This window comes from Heptranchias perlo, chromosome 18 (assembly GCF_035084215.1).
Source record: "Heptranchias perlo isolate sHepPer1 chromosome 18, sHepPer1.hap1, whole genome shotgun sequence".
In the NCBI taxonomy this organism is placed as follows: Eukaryota; Metazoa; Chordata; class Chondrichthyes; order Hexanchiformes; family Hexanchidae; genus Heptranchias; species Heptranchias perlo.
Window position 1 is genome coordinate 24,530,661 of NC_090342.1, and position 22,122 is coordinate 24,552,782.

Consider the following 22,122-nt stretch of genomic DNA (forward strand, 5'->3'; position numbering starts at 1 on the left):
TATATTTCATCCTGCACCAAGTCCCGCTCATCCATCGCCTCTGTTCTCACTGAGCCAAACTGACTCCTGGTCCCCAATACATCCTCCAGTGCTACAACCTCTTCCAAACTTTCCATCCCTCTGACTCCGTCCTCATGTGCACTCTTCCCTCCCTTTGTCCCATCATTGATGATCATGCCTTCAGCCACCTAGACGCAATGGTCTGGAATTCCCTCCCTAAACCTCTCTGCCTCTCTATCATCCTCTCCTCCTTTAAGCCCTACCTCTTTGACCTCTCCTAATATCTGCTTCTATGTCTTGGTGTCCATTTTTCATCTATGAAATGCCTACATCAATGCAAATTTTTGGAATTAATTAAAATTTGCTAAACTACATGAAAGGTACTATATATTTACCACTGGCTTTCTGTTTGGACAAAAACTACATTTTACTATATTTAATAATTGGTATATTTTGCCTCCAAAAAGAAAACCATTGAAATATAAACAATCTGTAAATTTGTTAAATGTTCATGTATATTCTCACATTGAAGACGAAGATAAAACTGGTCACAAGTTTGGACAGCCTTTATTGTCTAATATTTGCTTAAAAATAAAGACCTACTCTTAAAGAGTAAAATGTACTGCAAATGTCCTCATTTATATGTGTATGTACACTTTCAGTAACAAAGTCTGTGCAGTTTTGCCCCATTTTGATGCAAACTTTTAGGGGGAAATTTTAACTTTTATCACTGGGCGATAAAAGTTAAAATTAGAAACAATATTCAACAGTCTTCATTTTAATAATTTAATACCTACATCATTCTTTTCAGATACAGTCAATTACATCCACCACTGTGATCATTTCAATACCTCATTATTACTGGATTCTATTCAAGAGACTGCAACGCTTGTAATACTGGAAAAAAAAAGGGTCATTTATTAACTATGCTGCAGATGACGTGGGAAAATAAAAAAAAAGTTAGTTCATTAAAGGTTTTTATGTGCAATAATAAAATGGTCCAGTTTTAATGTTGCTGTTTATGGTTCCTACTTAATTAAAAATAAACCTATTCTTATTAAAAAAATAGAACACTCCATTAATTTTCCAGGATGGAAATAAAATTTAAAAAAATCTATCATAACCTTTTTCTCCTGCAGTCAGAACAACATTTTACAGCAGTAACTACAAATAGGTTTCCCAATGACGACAGACAGTTTTACAGTCTTTAAATGTGATTCATCTCTTACTGTTTCTCTTTGAAGTAATTTAAGGTTCAGCATATTTAGATACTGTTGACACAAACAGCACATTTTATATAGAGCTTCTTTCTTGTAGCTGCCAGATCAGATTTCTTGCATTCACCTGCCGATTAAAATATCCTTTACAAAATCTGCCTTCGATCACACGAGAGTATCTTTATCCAAATTATCTTGAGATGAATAAACAGGCGGATAGGGTACTCCACAGCTTATGTTCACGTAGGTTGTATTTAACTGTATGTAATGATCCCCAGTAAAAGTGGAAAGAATTGCTGACATTTTTGAAACTACTTCAGAGAACGTTGGTCGCGTTTCAAGTTTAGGGTGCCAACACTTTAGCATTACTTCATATCTGCAATGAAAAATATTGAATAGGTTTCTATCATATAAAATATTAATGGATATATTAAAATTCACATGCTTGTTGGTTTATGAAATGTAGACTTTGAAATGTCTCCTTCTTAAACTATACTTAATCATTTGCTTACAGTGAATCAGGACAATATTCAGGCTGCAGCAACCTCCTCCCTTGTAGTAGATAAACAGTAACATCAAATGAATCAACATCAGGATAAGGTGGTGCCCCTCGTGTCATCAGCTCCCACAGCAGTACACCAAAAGACCACTGGCAGAAACAAAAAATGTTTTTATTCTAATAACTAAAGAGCCACTGCAAAAAAAATGAAAATACAGTATGGATTTTTGAAATACATGGTGCTGTTCTCCAAGAGTTTTGGTCGCATTTCTAATAAGGCTATAATATTATAATATCCTTGCACAGGACTCTGGCTATCAGTATAAATAGTAGGTATGTAACTGCTTCCTTAAACTGCAGAGAATTTACATTACAATCTGATATGCAAAAGGTCACTTTGAAGACTATTCCCAAGAAGCATTTCATGACTGGCAGGATTCATTTCTGTCCAAAAGTTGGACCACACGTAAAAGCAGCAGTTAGTGGGTGGGACCAGCAGCCTTCCTTTTTGGGCCATTCAGTGCAAACAAGGTGGTAATGAGACAAAAATCACCTCCTGTGTTTCAAGGGTCAGTTTCACATTGAGAGTTAGTGTAGGCTTTCTTGTTTGATATTCTGAGGAGAACAGCAAAATCCGTAATTATTCTGTTTGTATTTAATGCTGTTCTGGGCTTAAGACATCTTCAAAGCCAAAATCACATCAGCCGTTGATTTGTATGGTAGCTACCATACAATTGGGTCCATTGATCATACTATGCAAGAATCAAAGCTGACTTTTTCACTGACTAATCAGAAAAACGGGTTATTTAAATCAGTTCCTCTATTAAGTCACAATTTGCATATATAAAAAGAATAAATTTTACATTACACCTGCTTTAAAATATTGCTGACATACATAACAAATGAGGCAATACATTACCACATCAGACTTTGTTGTGAATTTCTGCGTCTGCAGACTTTCCAGGGCCATCCACTTCACTGGCAGTTTTGCACTACTTTTATTATTAATGCTGTAATACTCCTTCTCATAAATATCTCTTGCGAGCCCAAAATCAGCAACTTTCACAGTATAGTTTTCATCCAACCTACAGTGCAAATGTCATATGGTTTTAAACAGTGAGTGAATGGGGCAATATATTTCATTGACACTAGTACACAGGGTGAGGTGCTTCATTTAATCCTCTGAGGCCTTTTTACTTAAACTTTCCTTGGAAACAATTACAAAATTTGCATGTTATGAACTTGTAGTTCATGAACTGCATCGTGTTGTGGGAGGAAGCAGATTTGTTCCATGAATTGCCACATAATGAGCTCATGATATAGAGTGAAGTCCAGACACATACCAGAGGAAGGAAGAGTAACATGTATGGGACTAATCAGCTCAAGCTGTCCTCATAAAAAGTGGTAGCCAGCCACAGACCTGCCCTGGCACAAGCCCAGGCATCTAGTTGCTTGTCTGTCTTCGAGCTAAGGATGAAGTGTAGCACAGAAATGGATGTGGGTTGGACAACAGAATTTACCACTCCCCATAAAGAAATTCGGCATAATCTGATATTTTTCCCTCACGTAGACAAAGAATTTAAATTTAAGACCAGAATCTAAATCCTGTTCCAAGTGGCTGAATGAGATGTGCCATCAGTGCAAAGACTTAGGGCCCGATGTTACCAGGGCTGTGGGTTCTTGGTGGGGGGGGGGAGGGGGGCTATCAGGCGCGTGGGTAACGCGCCCGGCGAAATCAGTCAGCCACCCGTGTGATCGTAGCCCAATTGGATCCACTTACCTGCTCCTCCGGGTTCCCCACTGCTGATCTGCGCGTCGGGCGGGCTGCGCATGCGCAGTAAGATCTGTCAGCTGGAGGAGCTTTATTTAAAGGGGCAGTCCTCCACTGACAGATGCTGCAACAAATAGAAAAAATTACAGCATGGAGCAGCCCAGGGGGAAGGCTGCTCCCAGTTTAATGATGCCTCACTCCAGGTATCAATACATGGGGTGAGGAGGAGGGGGAGGACAGAGATCTTCCCCCCGGCGGGCGGGAGGAAGCAGCCTGCCTCTGCCACCAGGAAGGCCTGGCTCGAGGTGGCAGAGGAGGTCACCTGCACCACCAACATATCGCCCACCTGCATACAATGCAGGAGGCGCTCCAATGACCTAAGTAGGTCAGCCAAAGTGAATACACTTACTCATTCCCCTACACTCCATCTGCCACATCACCGCCCCCACCCCACATCTCCTTCTGCACTGCCAACACTACTCTGTCACATCACCCCTCATACCCACTCAAACCTCATCCTCATCTTACCTGCACCTACTCACCTCGCCAGTACTCATCCCACCACTACCACTCAACCCAATCCTCATACAATCTCACGGCTCTATCTCATACTCACCCTCTCGTGCATCTCTTTCACGGTCAGCCTCACTCAACCTGTCACTACCAGTGCTGCAGCCACAGGGCATGCTTCACATATGTGCAGTAGGCAGCGTAAGGCAAACGTGTCGCGAGCATGAAGGGGATGCACAAGGGTGTTTGAGGGTTTGTCACGGTTGTTACTTATATTGACTCTGAGCAACTCACATCACATATTATATTGGCACCACTACTGCCACGTCTTTGCGAATCTTGTCTGGTTTGTGCAATAATGCCCTTTCCTGAGGATCACTATGAAGACCCACAACTGATGCCACCCATTGTGTCACTGCAGAGTGGGTGTAGGTGTATTTGCAGGGCTCTTTTGTGCAGACGACTGAGAGACGTCGGTGATGTCCCCAGTTGCACCCTGGAAGGATGCGGAGGACAAGTTGTTGAGGGCAGTGGTGACTTTGACAGCGACAGGTAAGAAGATGGTGCTCAAGCCAGCCGGGAGCAGCTTGGCATGAAGGAGGCTGCAGATGTCCACGACTACATGTCGAGTGACTCTGAGCCTCCGTGTGCACTGCTGCTCAGAGAGGTCCAGGAAGCTGAGCCTCGGTCTGTGGACCCTGTGGCGAGGGTAGTGCCTTCTGCGACGCATCTCTCTCTGCGGTAGCCCTCCCTCCTGCTGTGCAGGTGGATGTGTCACAGCACTCTGTTGTGGAGCTCCACGTGTCAGAGATGGACGGCGTGGATGGTGAGGCTCGTGATGCTGTTCGCCCTCTGAGGAGGTCACGACTGCAGCTATGGCGGCCCCCATCCGGAAGATGTACATCTGAGGGGGTCCGCAAGGTAGGTACATGTCTCTGGACCCCGGGGTAAGTGTGCAAGTTGGTGACTTTGATTATCTGGAGGAGGGTGGTGGAGGCCAAACTTTGTCCCAAGTGATAGAGTGGCCTCCTGCAATGAGTGAGGGTCTCCCCCCCCCCCCCCCCAACATGTGAAATGGACCTTTGCAGCTGCCACAGGCTGACAGCTGCAACAGGTCCATTTGAACTGGGAGTGTTTCCCCCAGTGTGGGAAACAGTCCCAGTTTGCTTTAAAATCCCACCCCTCCCTCACATAATCCCTTAATCAGGTCAGTTAATGACCTGAACAAGCAAAATAAATACGTTCAAGTGGCATCCCGCTGGCTTTAATTGCCTGTGGGATTCCCACCAGCGGGGGCTGCGCGCGCACGCCGGCGCGTCAGTGGGGAACCCGGAAGTGCGCGGGTTCGAGGCGGGCTCCGGTCCCGCTCCGGGATTTCCCGATTTTCGGGGCCCCCCCCGCCAGGAACGCACCCGATAGCGGGTGCTAAAATGCTGCCCTAACTTCTTACATTGGATGCTTACTGGAGATAAGTGAATTTGTGGGGATAACCATGCTGCATGTGAACATTTCATCCTACCCTTTGAGGATACAGTGCTAAAGTGCTAAAATCAATATTCTATTCCTGTGGCTTTGTTGGTTTGTACGTAGATAATGAAGGAAAAAAACCTATATATAATTAGTGTGTTCAAAGCTGTAGATCATGTTCCACTGAAGACCATCAGAGTTTTATCGCAATCTGCTGTTACTTGGTACAGTTTGGCTAACAACATGAATTTATGGAGCAAGATGAATGTAGAAAACATACCAAGGCACATTAGGGAGAACAAATGGACACAGTGGAAGAATTAGGGGAAATGACCATGGTTGAAAAGATAGATTTTGAGGAGGCTTTCAAAGGTGGGAAGAAACGTAACAAGACAGAGTAGTTCCAGAGAGTAGGGGGAGAAATGGCTGAAGGTTCTGCCAACAATGGTGGCACTGGGGGAAAGTTATACTGGAGGCCAAAGTTAGAAGACCAAACAGCATGGGCTGGTATTTAGGGCTGGAGGAAGTTGTAGAGTTAGGGTGCAGCAAGGATATGTAAATAAGGACAAGAATTTTAAAACTAAATGCATTGTGGGACAGGGGGCCAATGGAGGACAGTGAGGCAAGGGCGGAAGTTAGCATTCTTTGGGGGAAGAAATTGCGATGCATCGCGCACGTTTACAGGGTCAATACGGGCACCACAAAGTCGAATTTGGCAGCGCGATGTTCCACGCCATATTGGTCCGGGCAATTGATATGCGGCCGCCTACAACAAACGCAGGCCCCATTTAAACATTTTAAGTATCTGTTTTATCACAGCAACAATGTAGTACAAGTTTTCAGCATGCAATTTAAGTGCTGTAATGTACAAAGCAAAATATAGTCCACATTTCTGTTAATTTCTACTTTCATACTCACATGCAGTTTCTTGCTGCAAGATCCCGGTGAACAAACTTTTTGCTTGCAAGGTATTCCATTCCTTTTGCAACATGAAGTCCAAAGCTAATAAGGTCCTTTACTGTTGGATTCTGTGATATAATTATCAGAGGCTTTCAAAAACACACTTCCCAAAATCATTAGTTACAGGTTATGAGACAAATAAGAACATAAAAACATAAGAAATAGCAGCAGGAGTAGGCCATACAGCCTCTCAAGCCTGCTCCGCCATTCAATAAGATCATGGTTGATCTTCGACCTCAACTCCACTTTCCTGCCCGATCCCCATATCCCTCGATTCCCTTAGTGTCCAAAAATCTATTGATCTCAGTCTTGAATATACTCAACGACTGAGCATTCACAGCTCTCTGGGGTAGAGGATTCCAAATATTCACAACCCTTTGAGTGAAGAAATTTCTCCTCATCTCTGTCCTAAATGGCTGACCCCTTATCCTGAGACTATGGCCCCTAGTTCTAGACTCTCTAGCCAGGGGAAACAGCTCCTCAGCATCTACCCCGTCAAGCCCTCTCAGAATCTTGTATGTTTCAATGAGATCACCTCTCAGTCTTCTAAACCCCAGAGAGTATAGGCCCATTCTACTCAACCTCTCCTCATAGGACAACCTTCTCATCCCAGGAATCAATCTGATGAACCTTCGTTGCACCATCCCTAAAGGCATGTAAGGAGATCAAAACTGTGCACAGTATTCCAGGTGTCATCTCACCAAAGCCCTGTACAATTGCAGTAAGACTTCCTTACTCTTGTGCTCCAACCCCCTTACAATAAAGGTCAACATACCATTTGCCTTCCTAATGCTTGTTCTACCTGCATGTTAACTTTGTGTTTTGCATACGAGGACACCCAAATCCCTCAGCACCAACATTTAATAGTTTCTCACCATTTAAAAAATATTCTGTGTTTTTATTCTTCCGACCAAATAACCTCACATTTCCCCAGATTATACTCCATCTGCTACCTTCTTGCCCACTCACTTAACCTGTTTAAATCCCTTTGCAGACTCTTTGGCCTAAATTTTATCAATGAGGCGGGAGCTCAGCTGGGGTGGTGGGAGGGGTGGTGGGTGTCAGTAAGCCGGTGGAAAACTGGGAAAACATTTTTGTGAGTGTTCCCGAGTGATCGCAATTGAAGGCACTTAATACAACTTCCAGGTTTCGAGTCCTCAAGCTGTGCAGCGGGCGTACTGCGCACCTGCATGACACGATTTAAAGCCCACTATTTAAAGGCCAATGCAACAATGATTTTGAAGGAGAAAGGAGGATAAAGCAGAATGGAAGGACATAGGGGAAAGTCAGCACCCAGATTCTTGGATGGAGAAACTACTGGCTGCTGTGAGAAGCAAGAGGGAGGTGCTGTACCCACCTGACAGGAGGAAGAAACCTGGTTCTGCCACCAAGAAGGCATGGCTGGAGATGGCAGAACAGGTCAGCAGCAGAAGCGCAGTGCCCCGGTTGTGGCTGCAGTGCAGGAAGCGATTTAATGAGCTAACCAAGTCAGGAAAAGTGAGTACAGTTACTGGTTCACCTGCATTCCGTGGTAAACATTACCCACCCCTCACACTGCCCAGTGAAGCCTACTCCACCACATCACTCCTCACACCCACTTAAGGCTCAGTGTCAAGTTATCTTCACTTTCTGTGCACTTCTTCACCACCTTCTCCATTTGTGTACCCCCCTCACCCCAATCCTGATACAATGTGATCAACCTGTCTGATAGTCACCCTCTGATGCATCTCATTCATTGTCAGCCTGACCCAGAGCAATGCATCCATTGGGTGACCCCGTCACCCTCACTCACATGTCTGTACTTTCTCCCCTTGTAGGAGAACAGAGTGCGAAATGCAAGGGAGAAGAGTCGGACTGGAGGGGGGCCTCCACAAATTATAGAAGCGGAGGAGGCGGCCTTGGACATTAGCCAGACGGTGGCATGCCTGGCCGTCGGGGATGCCGAGACTGGCACCCCACAACCGTCTAGTGACAGAACTTTAACATCCCTCACACACAACATGGACTGATGTTATTAACGATTGACTTGTTGCACACCTCAGTACGCTCATCGCAACATTACTTCTGCAATGATTCTTAATATTGATGTATGTTCTCTTCCAGGGCCGTCAAGGGATGAAGACGTGGACGAGGGCGATTCCTCAAAAGGAGTTCCCTGCCTATTAGGACGCACCATCACATGCAGAGGATGGAGGAATCCACTTCTAACATTAGTGGCCTAGTGGCACAAGTAAATGCGAAAATGTCTGCGATGGAGGGAATTGCAGCCTCCATCGCGCTCATGCACGGCTCACAAATGAGTCCATTCAGGCCCTAACAAGGGCAGTGTGGACGCGGTGAACAACATGCTGCCGCCTTAAACAGGTGGACAGGAACATTAGCACTAGCCTTACAAGGCATCACACATGTCCTCCAAGCTGTTGTCCAGCAGAGTGGCAGGAGTGCTGTGGTCCTGGCCCAGGAGAGGGATGATGGCAAAAGGGGACATGGAGGCGGGGACTCTACTCAAAGCACCTCCACGTCTCACCCGGTGCCCCCCGCCTCAACCGGTACCTGCAATGCTGACTCCTCTCCAGATGGCCAAGTCTGCGCCTGCACAGGTGCAGGTGGAGCAGCCTTTGGCGGGGCCTTAATCGGCTCCAAAACCCAGAGCTCGTAGGCCGAAAGCATCTAAGCAGTCTGGGTATGAATCTAGGAAACTTGCCAGTACCTCTGCTGAAACCACAGGGGATGCAACACGTAGAAGCAGTAGGAAGAGGAAGTCTAAGGTTTTGTAATCACCAAGGGTATGCACAGGGGTGTCTGACAGAATGTCATATTTTTTGTTTATATTTATTTTTGGTTAAATGCACATTAAATGTTATGATTCTCACCACCCACTGCCACGTCTTGCCCATTCATGAGTCCCTTTTGTGAAAGCGCCCTATCATGTGCTTCATCATGAACGGTGAGACTTGCTGCCACCCATTGGATGTGTTTACAATGGGTGTATGTGTGGTTGTAAGACTATTTTGTGCAACCTTTTGGGGGGGGGGGGCGGTGGCGCTGGTGGTGGTCGTTCCAGGTGATGTGTACTTGACTATCGGCACTTTGCAAATCTCCCCATGAGGATCTATCAAATATGAATGACTCCCTGATATCACGAGCAGCCAGGTGCGCTACTGCTCTGCCGATGATTCGCCCATTGTCCACCTCCTCCTCCACATCTTCTTCAATGTTGATGGCAGGTGCAGCTGCTTCATGAGTGCATGGGACCTCATCCACTTGTAACCCTCGCTGTTGAGCGATGTTGTGCAGGACGCAACAAACGACTATTATTCTACGCACCCTCACTAGTGCCTATTGAAGGGCTCCACAGATCGATTCAGGCACCTGAAACGCATCTTCAGCATTCCTATGGCTTGTCCAATGACAGACCTGGTGGTGATGTGACTCTCGTCATACCGTTGCTGTGCCTTGCTAGTGAGGTTCTTCACATCTGCAGGGGGTATCCCTTGCCTCCAAGGAGCCAGCCCTTAAGTCTGTCTTGTGCGTGGAAGAGGGCCGGGATGTTGGATTCGTGCAGAATGAAGGAATCATGGCAGCTGCCAGGGAATTTGGCACATACCTGCAGAAACCTCTTCCAGTGGTCGCAAATCAGCTGCGCATTGATGGAGCGATATCCTTTTCGGTTGATGAACAGTCCTGGCTCATGTGCAAGTCCTCGGATTGCTATGTGGGTGCAATCAATTGAGGCCTGTACCTGTGGGAAGCCAGCCAGAGAGTGGAAACCCACTGCCCTCTCAGTCTGGCTGATGTCGTGGCAGGGGAAGTTGACATAGTCGGATGCCCTGGCAAACAAGCCATCTGTGACCTGTCGTATACACTTATGTGCAGACGACTGACAGATCCTGGAGATGTCACCTGTGGCACTCTGGGAGGATCTGGAGGCGAAGAAATTGAGGGCAGTGGTGACTTTAACTGTGACGGGCAATGCGTACCCACCAGGCCCATCCGGGAGCAGCTCTGCATGAAGGAGTCTGCAGATATCTGCGACCACCTGGCGACTCAATCTGAGCCTTCATACGCACTGCTCATCAGAGGTGTCCAAGAAGCTTAGCCTCCGCATGTACACCCTCTCACGAGTGTAGTGCCGCCTGCGATGTCAGCCCCTCTGTTGGTCCCCTCTCTGCTCTTCTGTAGGTCCTTGTGGCGCACCGCTGTCTTGTGGTCCTGCAACTCCCAGAACTACACGTCATGCCTGCCGTGGATGCTGATGTGCCTCCTCCTCAGATGTACTGTTGAACATATCCACTGTGCCCCCTCCATCCTGATGGTGTCAGTTTGAGGGGGTCCAAAATGTAGGTGAGTATGTGTGAACACAAGAATTCTGAGTGTGAACAAAGAAATCTCAGTCTAAACACAAAGAACTCCCAGCCAAAGGTTTGTCTGAGAGAACTGATTGCCCTGATGCAAAAATTCACCTTTTCTTCATGTGTCAATCACTGGATTCAAGGTCCAAATGGGTGTCAGCTGCAACTTGCCTCCGTTTCCATGGCATGTTTCAGAGACCACGGGAGACACGTTCAGGCAGAGTGAAAATCATTTGTCTGCCTTAATACACTATAATTTAATTCCCTTAACTACTTCAAATACCATAATTGGCCCTTTAAATGGAAAGCCAAGTGGGACTTCTGGGTTTCTGAAGTGTGCGCGCACCCAGATGTGTCTTTGTCAAACGCGGAAGTCAGTGGGTTGGAGCAGGGATTCGTTCCCGCTCCAAACTTTTAAAATTTTTACTGGCTCCCCCCCACAACCACCCACCCATTCTTCAGGGTTAAAATGTACCCCTTTGTGTCCTCCTTGCCGCTTACTTCCCACCTAGCTTTGTATTGTCAGCAAACTTGGATACATTACACTCGGTCCCTTCATCTGTCATTAATATAGATTGTAAATAGCTGAGGCCCAAGCACTGATCCTTGCGGCACCCACCTTGCAGCCTGCCAATCTGAAAATATCCCGTTTATTCCTACTCTCTGCTTTCTGTCCGTTAACCAATCCTCTATCCATACTAATATATTACCCCCAACCTTTTGTGCGGCATCTTATCGAATGCCTTTTGAACATCCAAATATACTACATCCACTGGTTCCCTTTTATCTATCTTGCTAGTTACATTCTCAAAAAACTCCAGTAGATTGTCAAACAAGATTTCCCTTTCATAAAACCATGTTGTTTCTGCCGAACCATATTATGATTTTCTACGTGACCTGTTACTATGTCCTTGATAACAGATTCTAGCATTTTCCTGACGACTTATGTCAGGCTAACTGGCCCATAGTTCCCTGTTTTCTCTCTCCCTCCTTTCTTGAATAGCGGGGTTACATTTGCTACTTTCCAATCCATGGGGACCGTTCTAGAATCTAGGGAATTCTGGAAGATCAAAACCAATGCACCCACTATCTCTGCAGCCACCTCTTTTAGAACCTGAGGATATACAGGGATCCAGGAGGTAGTATTGCAGGAGCCTCAGTCCCTGTGCTTGTCCAATAGATTTGAGGTTCTTGCAACACTTGTGGACAAGTGTGGGGACTGCAGGGAGGATGAGCAAACTGACCACGGCACCATGGTACAGGAAGCTGTTGAAGTGGGAGTGGGGGTGGGGGGGGGGTGCGGGGAGTAAAAAGGAAGGTGGTTGTAGTAGGAGACAGTATAGTTAGGGGGATTGACACTGTTCTCTGCAGCCAGGAGCATGAGACCCAAAGGCTATGGTTATGAAGGCCAGGGTTAAGGACATCTCCTCTGGGCTGGAGAAGAACTTGGAGTGGGAGATGGAGGATCCAGTTGTCGTGGTCCATGTGGGTACCAACGAAGTAGGTAGGACTAAGAAAAGGTTCTGCTGGGAGAGTTTGAGCAGCTAGGGACTAAATTAAAAAGCAGAACCACAAAGGTAATAGTCTCTGGATTGTTACCTCAGCCACGAGCAAATTGGCACAGGGTAAATATGATCAGGGAGATGAATGCGTGGCTCAAAGATTGGTGTGGGAGAAGTGGGTTTTGATTCGTGGGGCACTGGCACCAGTACTGGGGAAAGAGAGCGCTTTTCCGTTGGGATGGCCTACACATGAACCATGCTGGGACTAGAGTTCTAGCAAATTGAATAACTAGGGAGGTAGATAGGGCTTTAAACTAAATAAGGGGAGGGGGGGGGGGAAAGGAGGTCCTGGTGGAGAGAAATCTAGAATGCTAAAGAGAAAAGACAAAGAAGTAGTGCAGGAAAGTGATTTGGGTAAGGATTACCAGATTGTGTCAGGAAGGGACTAAGCGTACAAACAAAAGACAACAAATAGGGTCCAGGTAAGAAAAAATGGTAATAAGACAAATAGGGCCATAGTACAAAAAAATGTTAAGGTGTCTAAAAATGTTAAAAAGACAAATCTAAAGGCACTGTATCTGAATGCACGAAGCATTCATAATAAGGTAGACAAATTAACAGCGCAAATAGATGTAAACGGATATGATATAAAGCAATTACAGAGACATGGCTGCAGGGTGACCAAGGCTGGGAGCTGAATATCCAAGGGTATTCGATATTAAGGAAGGACAGGCAAAAACGAAAAGGAGATGGGGTAGCGTTATTAGTAAAGGATGAAATTAGAGCAATAGAGAGAAAGGATATTGGCTCAGAAAATCAAGATGTAGAATCAGTCTGGGTGGAGTTAAGAAGCACCAAGGGGCAGAAAACACTGGTGGGAGTTGTCTATAGGCCTCCAAACAGTAATGGTAATGTAGGGGATGGAATCAAACAGGAAAGAAGAGATGCATGTAACAAGGGTACTACAGTAATTATGGGTGACTTTAATCTACATATAGACTTGCCAAACCAAATTAGCAACAATACTGTGGAGGATGAATTCCTGGAGTGTGTACGAGGTGGCTTTTTAGACCAGTACATTGAGGAGCCAACCAGGGAACAGGCTATCCTAGATTGGGTATTGTGCAACGAGAAGGGGTTAATTAATAATCTTGTTGTGCGGGGTCCTTTAGGGAAGAGTGCCCATAACATGATAGAATTCTTCATTAAGATGGAAAGAGAAGTAGTCCAATGCGAAACTAGGGTCCTAAATCTAAACATAGGAAACTACGAAGGTATGAGCAGTGAGTTGACTATGACAGATTGGGAAGCTTCATTAAAAGGCATGTTGGTGGATAGGCAATGGCTAACATTTAAGGAACGAATGCATGAATTGCAACAATTATACATTCCTTTCTGGCGCAAAAACATAAAAGTAAAAGCGGCCCAACCATGGCTAACAAAAGAAATTAAGGATAGTATTAGATCCAAAGAGGATCATATAAAGTTGCCAGAAAAAGTAGCAAGCCTGAGGGAGCAGTTTAGAATTCAGCAAAAAAGGACCAAGGGATTGATTAAGAAGGGAAAAATAGAGTATGAGACTAAACTTGCAAGGAACATAAAAGTGGATTGTAAAAGTTTCTACAAGTACGTAAAAAGAAAAAGATTAGTGAAGACAAATGTAGGTCCCTTACAGTCAGAAACGAGAGAATTTATAATGGGGAACATGGAAATGGCAGAGCAATTAAACAAATACTTTGGTTCTGTCTTCACGGAAGAGGACACAAATAACTTCCCAGAAATGCTAGGGAACCAAAGGACTAGTGAGAAGGAGGAATTAAAGGAAATTATTATTAGTAAAACAATAGTGCTGGAGAAATTAATGGGACTGAAAGCCAATAAATCCCCAGGGCCTGATAATCTGCATCCCAGAGTACTAAAAGAGGTAGCCATGGAAATAATGGATGCATTAGCGTCATCTTCCAAAATTCTATAAATTATGGAACAGTTCCTGCAGATTGGAGGGTGGCAAATGTAACTCCACTGTTTAAAAAAGGAGAGAGAAAACAGGGAACTACAGACCGGTTATCCTAACATCAGTAGTAGGGAAAATGCTGGAGTCAATTATAAAGGATGTGATAACAGGACATTTAGAAAATATCAACAGGATTAGACAGTTAACATGGATTTATGAAAGGGAAATCATGTTTGACAAACCTACTGGAGTTTTTTGAGGATGTAACTGATAGAATAGATAAGGGAGAACCAGTGGATGTGGTTTATTTGGATTTTTAGAAGGCCTTTGATATAGCCCCACATAAGAGGTTACTGTGCAAAATTAAAGCACATGGGATTGGTGGTAATATACTGGCATGGATTGAAAATTGGTTAACCGACAGGAAACAGAGAATGGGTCTTTTTCGGGGTGGCAGGAGGTGACTGGTGGGGTACCGCAGGGATCAGTACTTGGGCCCCAGCTATTCACAATATATATCAATGATTTGGATGAGGGAACCAAATGTAATATTTCCAAGTTTGCTGACAACACAAAACTAGGTGAGATCATGAGTTGTGAGGAGGATGCAAAGAGGCTTCAAGGCGATTTAGACAAGTTGAGTGAGTGGGCAAATACATGGCAGATGCAGTATAATGTGGATAAATGTGAAGTTATCCATTTCGGAAGGAAAAACAGAAAGGCAGAGTAATATTTACATGGTGGTAGATTGGGGAATGTTGATGTACAAAGGGACCTGGGTGTCCTTGTACACCAGTCACTGAAAACAAATATACAGGTGCAGTAAGCAGTTAGGAAGGCAAATGGTATGTTGGCCTTCATTGCAAGAGGATTTGAATACAGAAGCAAGGATGTCTTACTGCAGTTATACAGGGCCTTGGTGAGAGCACACCTGGAGTATTGTGTGCAGTTTTGGTCTCCTTACCCAAGAAAGGATATACTTGCCATAGAGGGAGTGCAGCGAAGGTTCACCAGACTGATTCCTGGGATGGCAGAACTGTCATATGAGGAGAGATTAGGTCGACTCGGCCTGTATTCACTCAAGTTTAGAAGAATGAGAGGGGATCCCATTGAAGCATATAAAATTCTGACAGGGCTAGACAGACTGGATGCAGGGAGGATGGTTCCCCTGGCTGGGGGGGGGGGGTCCAGAACGAGGGGTCACAGTCTTAGGATACAGGGTAGGACATTTAGGACTGAGATGAGAAATTTCTTCACTCAGAGGGTGCTGAACTTGTGGAATTCTCTACCACAGAAGGCTGTGGAGGCCAAGTCACTGAATATGTTTAAGATGGAGCTAGATAGATTTCTAGGCACAAAATGCATCAAGGGGTATGGGGAGAGAGCGGGAATATGGTATTGAGATAGAGGATCAGCCATGATCATATTGAATGGCGGAGCAGGCTCGAAGGGCTGAATGGCCTACTCCTGCTCCTATTTTCCATGTTTTTAGGCCATCAGGTCTCGGGGATTTATCGGCTTTTAGTCCCATTAATTTCTCCAGTAGTTTTTCTTTACTAATATTAACTACTTTAAGTTCCTCACTCTCATTAGACCCTTGGTTCCCTACTATATCCGATTTGTTTTTTGTGTCTTCTACTGTGAAGACAGATACAAAATATTTGTTTAACGTCTCTGCCATTTCCTTATTCCCCATTATAATTTTTCCTGTCTTAGCCTCTAAGGGACCCATGTTTACTTTCGCTACTCTGTTCCTTTTTATATACTCGTAGAAGCTCTTACAATCTGTTTTTATATTTCTTGCTAGTTTACTCTCATATTCTATTTTCTCCCACTTTATCAATTTTTTGGGCACCCTTTGCTGGTTTCTAAAACTCTCCCAATCCTCAGGCTTAGTACTCTTCTTGGCAACATTATACGCCTCATCTTTTAATCTAATACTATCCTTAACTTCTATAGTTATCCACGGATGGATCACTTTTCCCGTGGGGTTTTTATTCCTCAATAGAATGTATATTCATTGAGAATTATGAAATATTTCTTTAAATGTTCCCCATTGCTTATCTACCATCATATCTTTTAATCTAATTTCTGAATCAACCTTAGCCAACTTGCCCCTCATACCTAAGTAATTGGTTTTGTTTAAATTTAAGACTTTAGTTTTGGACTTAAGTATGTCGCTCTCGAACTCAACGTGAAATTCTATCATATTATGATCACTTTTCCCCAGAGGATCCCTTACTATGAGATTACACAAGACAAGATCTAAAATAACCTGTTGCCTAGTTCCATGCTGTATTGTTCTAGGAAACTGTCTCGAATGCATTCCATGAACTCGTCCTCCAAACTACTTTTGCCAATTTGATTTGCCCAGTGTATAAGAAAATTAAAGTCCCCCATGATTATTGCATTACCTTTGTTACAAGCTCCTCTTATTTCTTGATTAATACTCTGTCCAATAGTATAACTATTGTTGAGGGCTTATAAACTACTCCCACCAGTGTTTTCTGCCCCTTGTTATTTCTTATCTCCACCCATACTGATTCTACATCCTGATCTTCTAAGCAAAGATCCTTTATTATCATGGCTACCTCCCCTCCTTTTCCATTTTGTTTGTCTTTTCGAAAAGTCAAGTACCCTGGAATGTTTAGTTCCCAACTTGGTCACCTTGCAACCATGTCTTAGTAATGGGTACTAGATTAAAACCATTTCTCTCTATTTGTGCCATTAATTTGTCTATCTTGTTACGAATGCTTCATGCATTCAGATAAAGCGCCTTCAATTTTAACTTTTTATTATTTTTCCCTGATTTGACCTTATTTACTGATGCATTATTACCGTTAAACTCTCTGTCTCTTCCTGCCACAATATAAAATGCTCTCCCATGGTGAATCCGCCCAAGGTTTTTAATGTGTTAGCTTGGCTCAGTTGGTAGCACTCTCACCTCTGGGTTAGAGGGTTGTATGTTCAAGTCCAACTCCACTTATGATTTGAATGCATAATCTAAACTGACAGTTGAACCTAAAGTACATATAATCTAAGCTGACACTTTACTGCAGTATGTACCATCTTTTGGATTTCTATTCAAAGAAAAGCAAGACAGTTCTCTCCTGGCCTGCATTCTTCCCTCAACTAAAACCATCAAAAACAGATGAACTGTTTGTGGGACCTGGCTGTGTACAAATGGTCTGTTGCACATACAATAGTCACTGAACTTCAAAGGTAATCCAAGGGCAGGAAAATGATTTGGGATGTCTTGATAATATGATAAGGTACTACCATATACAAATGCAATTTTTTTCTTGAAGAAAAATAGGTGATATGACTTGTCCTGTTATAATTGACATGGTGTATTCCAGACAAATCAGGTCTAAACTGATAAGCCTGCTGCAAGTATTTTGCTCAAATTCTTCCTATAGCATTACGTAGCTGTGCTTTTACTTACATGACTTTCTTCTCTGATAAAATTCCGAAGGTCACCATGTTTCATATATGGCAGCACCACCAGAGGGGATCCTTGGTTAGGAAGGCAGATTCCAAGCAGAGAGAGAACATTGGTGTGTTTGAAATCTTTCATGATTAATCCTTCCTTCAGGAATTGGGTTACTTGCTCTATGCAAGTGATTCCTGTGCAAGTAGATACAGTATAATTAATACTTCATATAATTTCTTGTGCACCTTTGCATTGAATAGCTGACTGGAATTTTTAGAAATCTGATTCAATAATGCAAGATACATTATTTCAGGAATTTCTTGCGTTGCAACTTAATAATAAAATTATATTATAAATCTTTTTAGAGCAAATGTCTTATTTACTTACTGTTGAGACACTTCACTGCACAATGTATGCTCTTTCCATCTTGGGTTAAGAGTGTTCCATGGAATACACATCCAAAATGGCCTATTAAATTTTGAGACATTAAAAGAAATACAAAATTAGACTTTTAGCAGAAAACATAGACCAGTTGTGAATGTCACGCACTGTGGAAATACATACAAATCAAATCAAAGGTCAATCTGAAGAACAGCCACAGTTAGATGCAACCATTCATTTAAGTCCATTGAACTCAAACAAATTATTATGGGGATGACTTTTGCCTTCTTACCATCCTGTTTGTCCCCAACAACCGGGCAGTGGGAGGCGGAAAATGATGTGGGGGTTTGTCCTGCCCAGTTTGTGCTAGTTCCAGAAGCTGCCAGGTTTTCTGGTGGCAGGGGGAAAGGGGAGTAACTTCCTGATGGCCAGAGCTCTGCTCTGAAACAGGGAGGAGCCTCATGAATATATATATATATATTTTTTTATTCGTTCACGGGATGTGGGCGTCGCTGGCAAGGCCGGCATTTATTGCCCATCCCTAATTGCCCTTGAGAAGGTGGTGGTGAGCCGCCTTCTTGAACCGCTGCAGTCCGTGTGGTGACGGTTCTCCCACAGTGCTGTTAGGAAGGGAGTTCCAGGATTTTGACCCAGCGACAATGAAGGAACGGCGATATATTTCCAAGTCGGGATGGTGTGTGACTTGGAGGGGAACGTACAGGTGGTGTTGTTCCCATGCGCCTGCTGCCCTTGTCCTTCTAGGTGGTAGAGGTCGCGGGTTTGGGAGGTGCTGTCGAAGAAGCCTTGGCGAGTTGCTGCAGTGCATCCTGTGGATGGTGCACACTGCAGCCACAGTGCGCCGGTGGTGAAGGGAGTGAATGTTTAGGATGGTGGATGGGGTGCCAATCAAGCGGGCTGCTTTATCTTGGATGGTGTCGAGCTTCTTGAGTGTTGTTGGAGCTGCACTCATCCAGGCAAGTGGAGAGTATTCCATCACACTCCTGACTTGTGCCTTGTAGATGGTGGAAAGGCTTTGGGGAGTCAGGAGGTGAGTCACTCGCCGCAGAATACCCAGCCTCTGACCTGCTCTCGTAGCCACAGTATTTATATGGCTGGTCCAGTTAAGTTTCTGGTCAATGGTGACCCCCAGGATGTTGATGGTGGGGGATTCGGCGATGGTAATGCCATTGAATGTCAAGGGGAGGTGGTTAGACTCTCTCTTGTTGGAGATGGTCATTGCCTGGCACTGATCTGGCGCGAATGTTACTTGCCACTTATCAGCCCAAGCCTGGATGTTGTCCAGGTCTTGCTGCATGCAGGCTCGGACTGGGTTCCCATGTCTTCCTTATGGCCCTGATGCAATTTCCCAACTTTTTCCACCTGACTAATGGCATTTCCCACTCTGCCCACAAACCATGAGCAGTAGAAGATGTTAGGTGGCCATTGAAAACACTAATTTAATGGATTTCCAGCTGCTGTCATGTTAAAGCTGTTTGGAACCATTGAAACATTTTCTTGCATTAGCTTGTGGGTAACTTGACCTTAAAATTACTATTTAAAAAAAATGGTATTGTAGGCTCAGGACTAAAGGGGATTTAGACAATGAAGTTGTATCATCACAGGTGTACTTCTAGGAATCTCAGAGGAGGAGGAGGAAGAAGAGGAGAAGGAAGAAGGAGGAGCAGGAAGAGGAAGAAGAAGGAGGGAGGAGCAGCAAGGAAGGATGGGGGATAAGGGGATGGAGGAAGAGAAAGGAGGAGGAGAAAGGAGGAAGGAGGAGAAAGGAAGAAGGGAGGAGGAGGAGGAGGAGGAGGAGGGAATAGGAGGAAGAAGAGGGAGAAAGAAGAAAGGAAAAAGGAGGAAGGAAGGAGGGAGGATGAGGTCACTGAGGAGGAAAAGTAAGGAGAAGAAGCAGGAACAGGAGATGGAGTAAGGAGGAGATAGAAGGAGAGAAGGATAGGGATACGGTAGCATAGTGGTTATGTTACTGGACTAATAATCGAGAGTCATGAATTCAAATCCTGCCATGGCAGCTGGGGAATTTAAATTCAATTAATTAAATAAATTCTGGAATTAAAATACTAGCATCAGTAATGGTGGCCATGAAACTACCGGATTGTCGTAAAAACCCATCTGGTTCACTAATGCCCCTTAGGGAAGGAAACCTGCTGTCCTTACCTGGTCTGGCCTATATGTGACTCCAGACCCACAGCAATGTGGCTGATTCTTAATTGCCCTCTGAAATGGCCTAGCAAGCCACTCAGTTGTAAAATCTCACTAAAAAAAGTCACAATAAGAATAAAACCGGACGGACCACTAGGCACCGGACACGACAAAGGCAAATCAAGCCCAGTCGACCCTGCAAAGTCCTCCTCACGAACATCTGGGGACTTGTGCCAAAATTGGGAGAGCTGTCCCACAGACTATAGTCAAGCAACAACCTGACATAGCCATACTCATAGAATCATACCTTTCAGCCAACGTTCCAGACTCTTCCATCACCATCCCTGGGTATGTCCTGTCCCACCAGCAGGCCAGACCCACCAGAGGTGGTGGTACAGTGATATACAGTCAGGAGGGAGTGGTCCTGGGAGTCCTCAACATTGACTCTGGACTCCATGAAATCTCATGGCATCAGGCCAAACATGGGCAAGGAAACCTCCTGCTGATTACCACCTACCATCACCAAGAGTGGCTCGATAGCACCACTACTGACCGAGCTGGTCGAGTCCTGAAGGACATAGCTGCTAGACTGGGCTTGCGGCAGGTGGTGAGCAAACCAACACGAGGGAAAAACTTACTTGACCTCATCCTCACCAATCTACCTGTCGCAAATGCATCTGTCCATGACCAGTATTGGTAGGAGTGACCACCGCACAGTCCTCGTGGAGATGAAGTCCCGTCTTCGCACTGAGGACACCATCCAACGTGTTGTGTGGCATTACCACCGTGCTAAATGGGATAGATTCAGAACAGATCTAGCAGCTCAAAACTGGGCATCCACGAGGCACTGTGGGCCATCAGCAGCAGCAGAATTGTATTCCAGCACAATCTGTAACCTCATGGCCCGGCATATTCCTCACTCTACCATTACCAACAAGCCAGGGGATCAACCCTGGTTCAATGAGGAGTGTAGAAGAGCATGCCAGGAGCAGCACCAGGCGCACCTAAAAATGAGGTGCCAACCTGGTGAAGCTACAACTCAGGACTACATGCATGCTAAACAGCGGAAGCAGCATGCTATAGACAGAGCTAAGCGAATCCACAACCAACGGATCAGATCAAAGCTCTGCTGTCCTGCCACATCCAGTCGTGAAAGGTGGTGGACAATTAAACAACTAACGGGAGGAGGAGGTTCTGTAAACATCCCCAGCCTCAACGATGGCGGAGTCCAGCACGTGAGTGCAAAAGACAAGGCTGAAGCGTTTACAACCATCTTCAGCCAGAAGTGCCGAGTGGATGATCCATCTTGGCCGCCTCCCGATATCCCCATCATCACAGAAACCAGTCTTCAGCCAATGCGATTCACTCCATGTGATATCAAGAAACGGCTGAGTGCACTGGATACAGCAAAGGCTATGGGCCCCGATAACATCCCGGTTGTAGTGTTGAAGACTTGTGCTGCAGAACTAGCTGCGCCTCTAGCCAAGCTGTTCCAGTACAGCCACAACACTGGCATCTACCCGACAATGTGGAAAATTGCCCAGGTATGTCCTGTCCACAAAAGCAGGACAAATCCAATCCGGCCAATTACCGCCCCATCAGTCTACTCTCAATCATCAGCAAAGTGATGGAAGGTGTCGTCGACAGCGCAATCAAGCGACACTAACTCACCAATAACCTGCTCACCGATGCTCAGTTTGGGTTCTGCCAGGACCACTCGGCTCCAGACCTCATTACAGCCTTGGTCCAAACATGGACAAAAGAGCTGAATTCCAGAGGTGAGGTGAGAGTGACTGCCCTTAACATCAAGGCAGCATTTGACAGAGTGTGGCACCAAGGAGCCCTAGTAAAATTGCAGTCAATGGGAATCAGGGGGATAACTCTCCAGTGGCTGGAGTCATACCTAGCACAAA

General features: G+C 45.0%; 1 protein-coding gene across 1 annotated transcript in view; it reads right to left on the reverse strand.

The window, feature by feature from the left end:
- Window positions 1-563: 563 nt before the first annotated feature.
- met (MET proto-oncogene, receptor tyrosine kinase) overlaps window positions 564-22,122 on the reverse strand; it is a 69,528-nt gene continuing 47,969 nt past the window's right edge. Inside the window, exons 14-19 of the mRNA XM_067999546.1 lie at window positions 18,053-18,133; window positions 17,678-17,859; window positions 6,383-6,492; window positions 2,636-2,801; window positions 1,730-1,866; window positions 564-1,593 (exon numbers count right to left, since the gene is read on the reverse strand). Of these exons, the coding sequence (XP_067855647.1) occupies window positions 1,383-1,593; window positions 1,730-1,866; window positions 2,636-2,801; window positions 6,383-6,492; window positions 17,678-17,859; window positions 18,053-18,133 (887 nt within the window). The 3' untranslated portion in view covers window positions 564-1,382. The remainder of the gene's footprint in view (window positions 1,594-1,729; window positions 1,867-2,635; window positions 2,802-6,382; window positions 6,493-17,677; window positions 17,860-18,052; window positions 18,134-22,122) is intronic.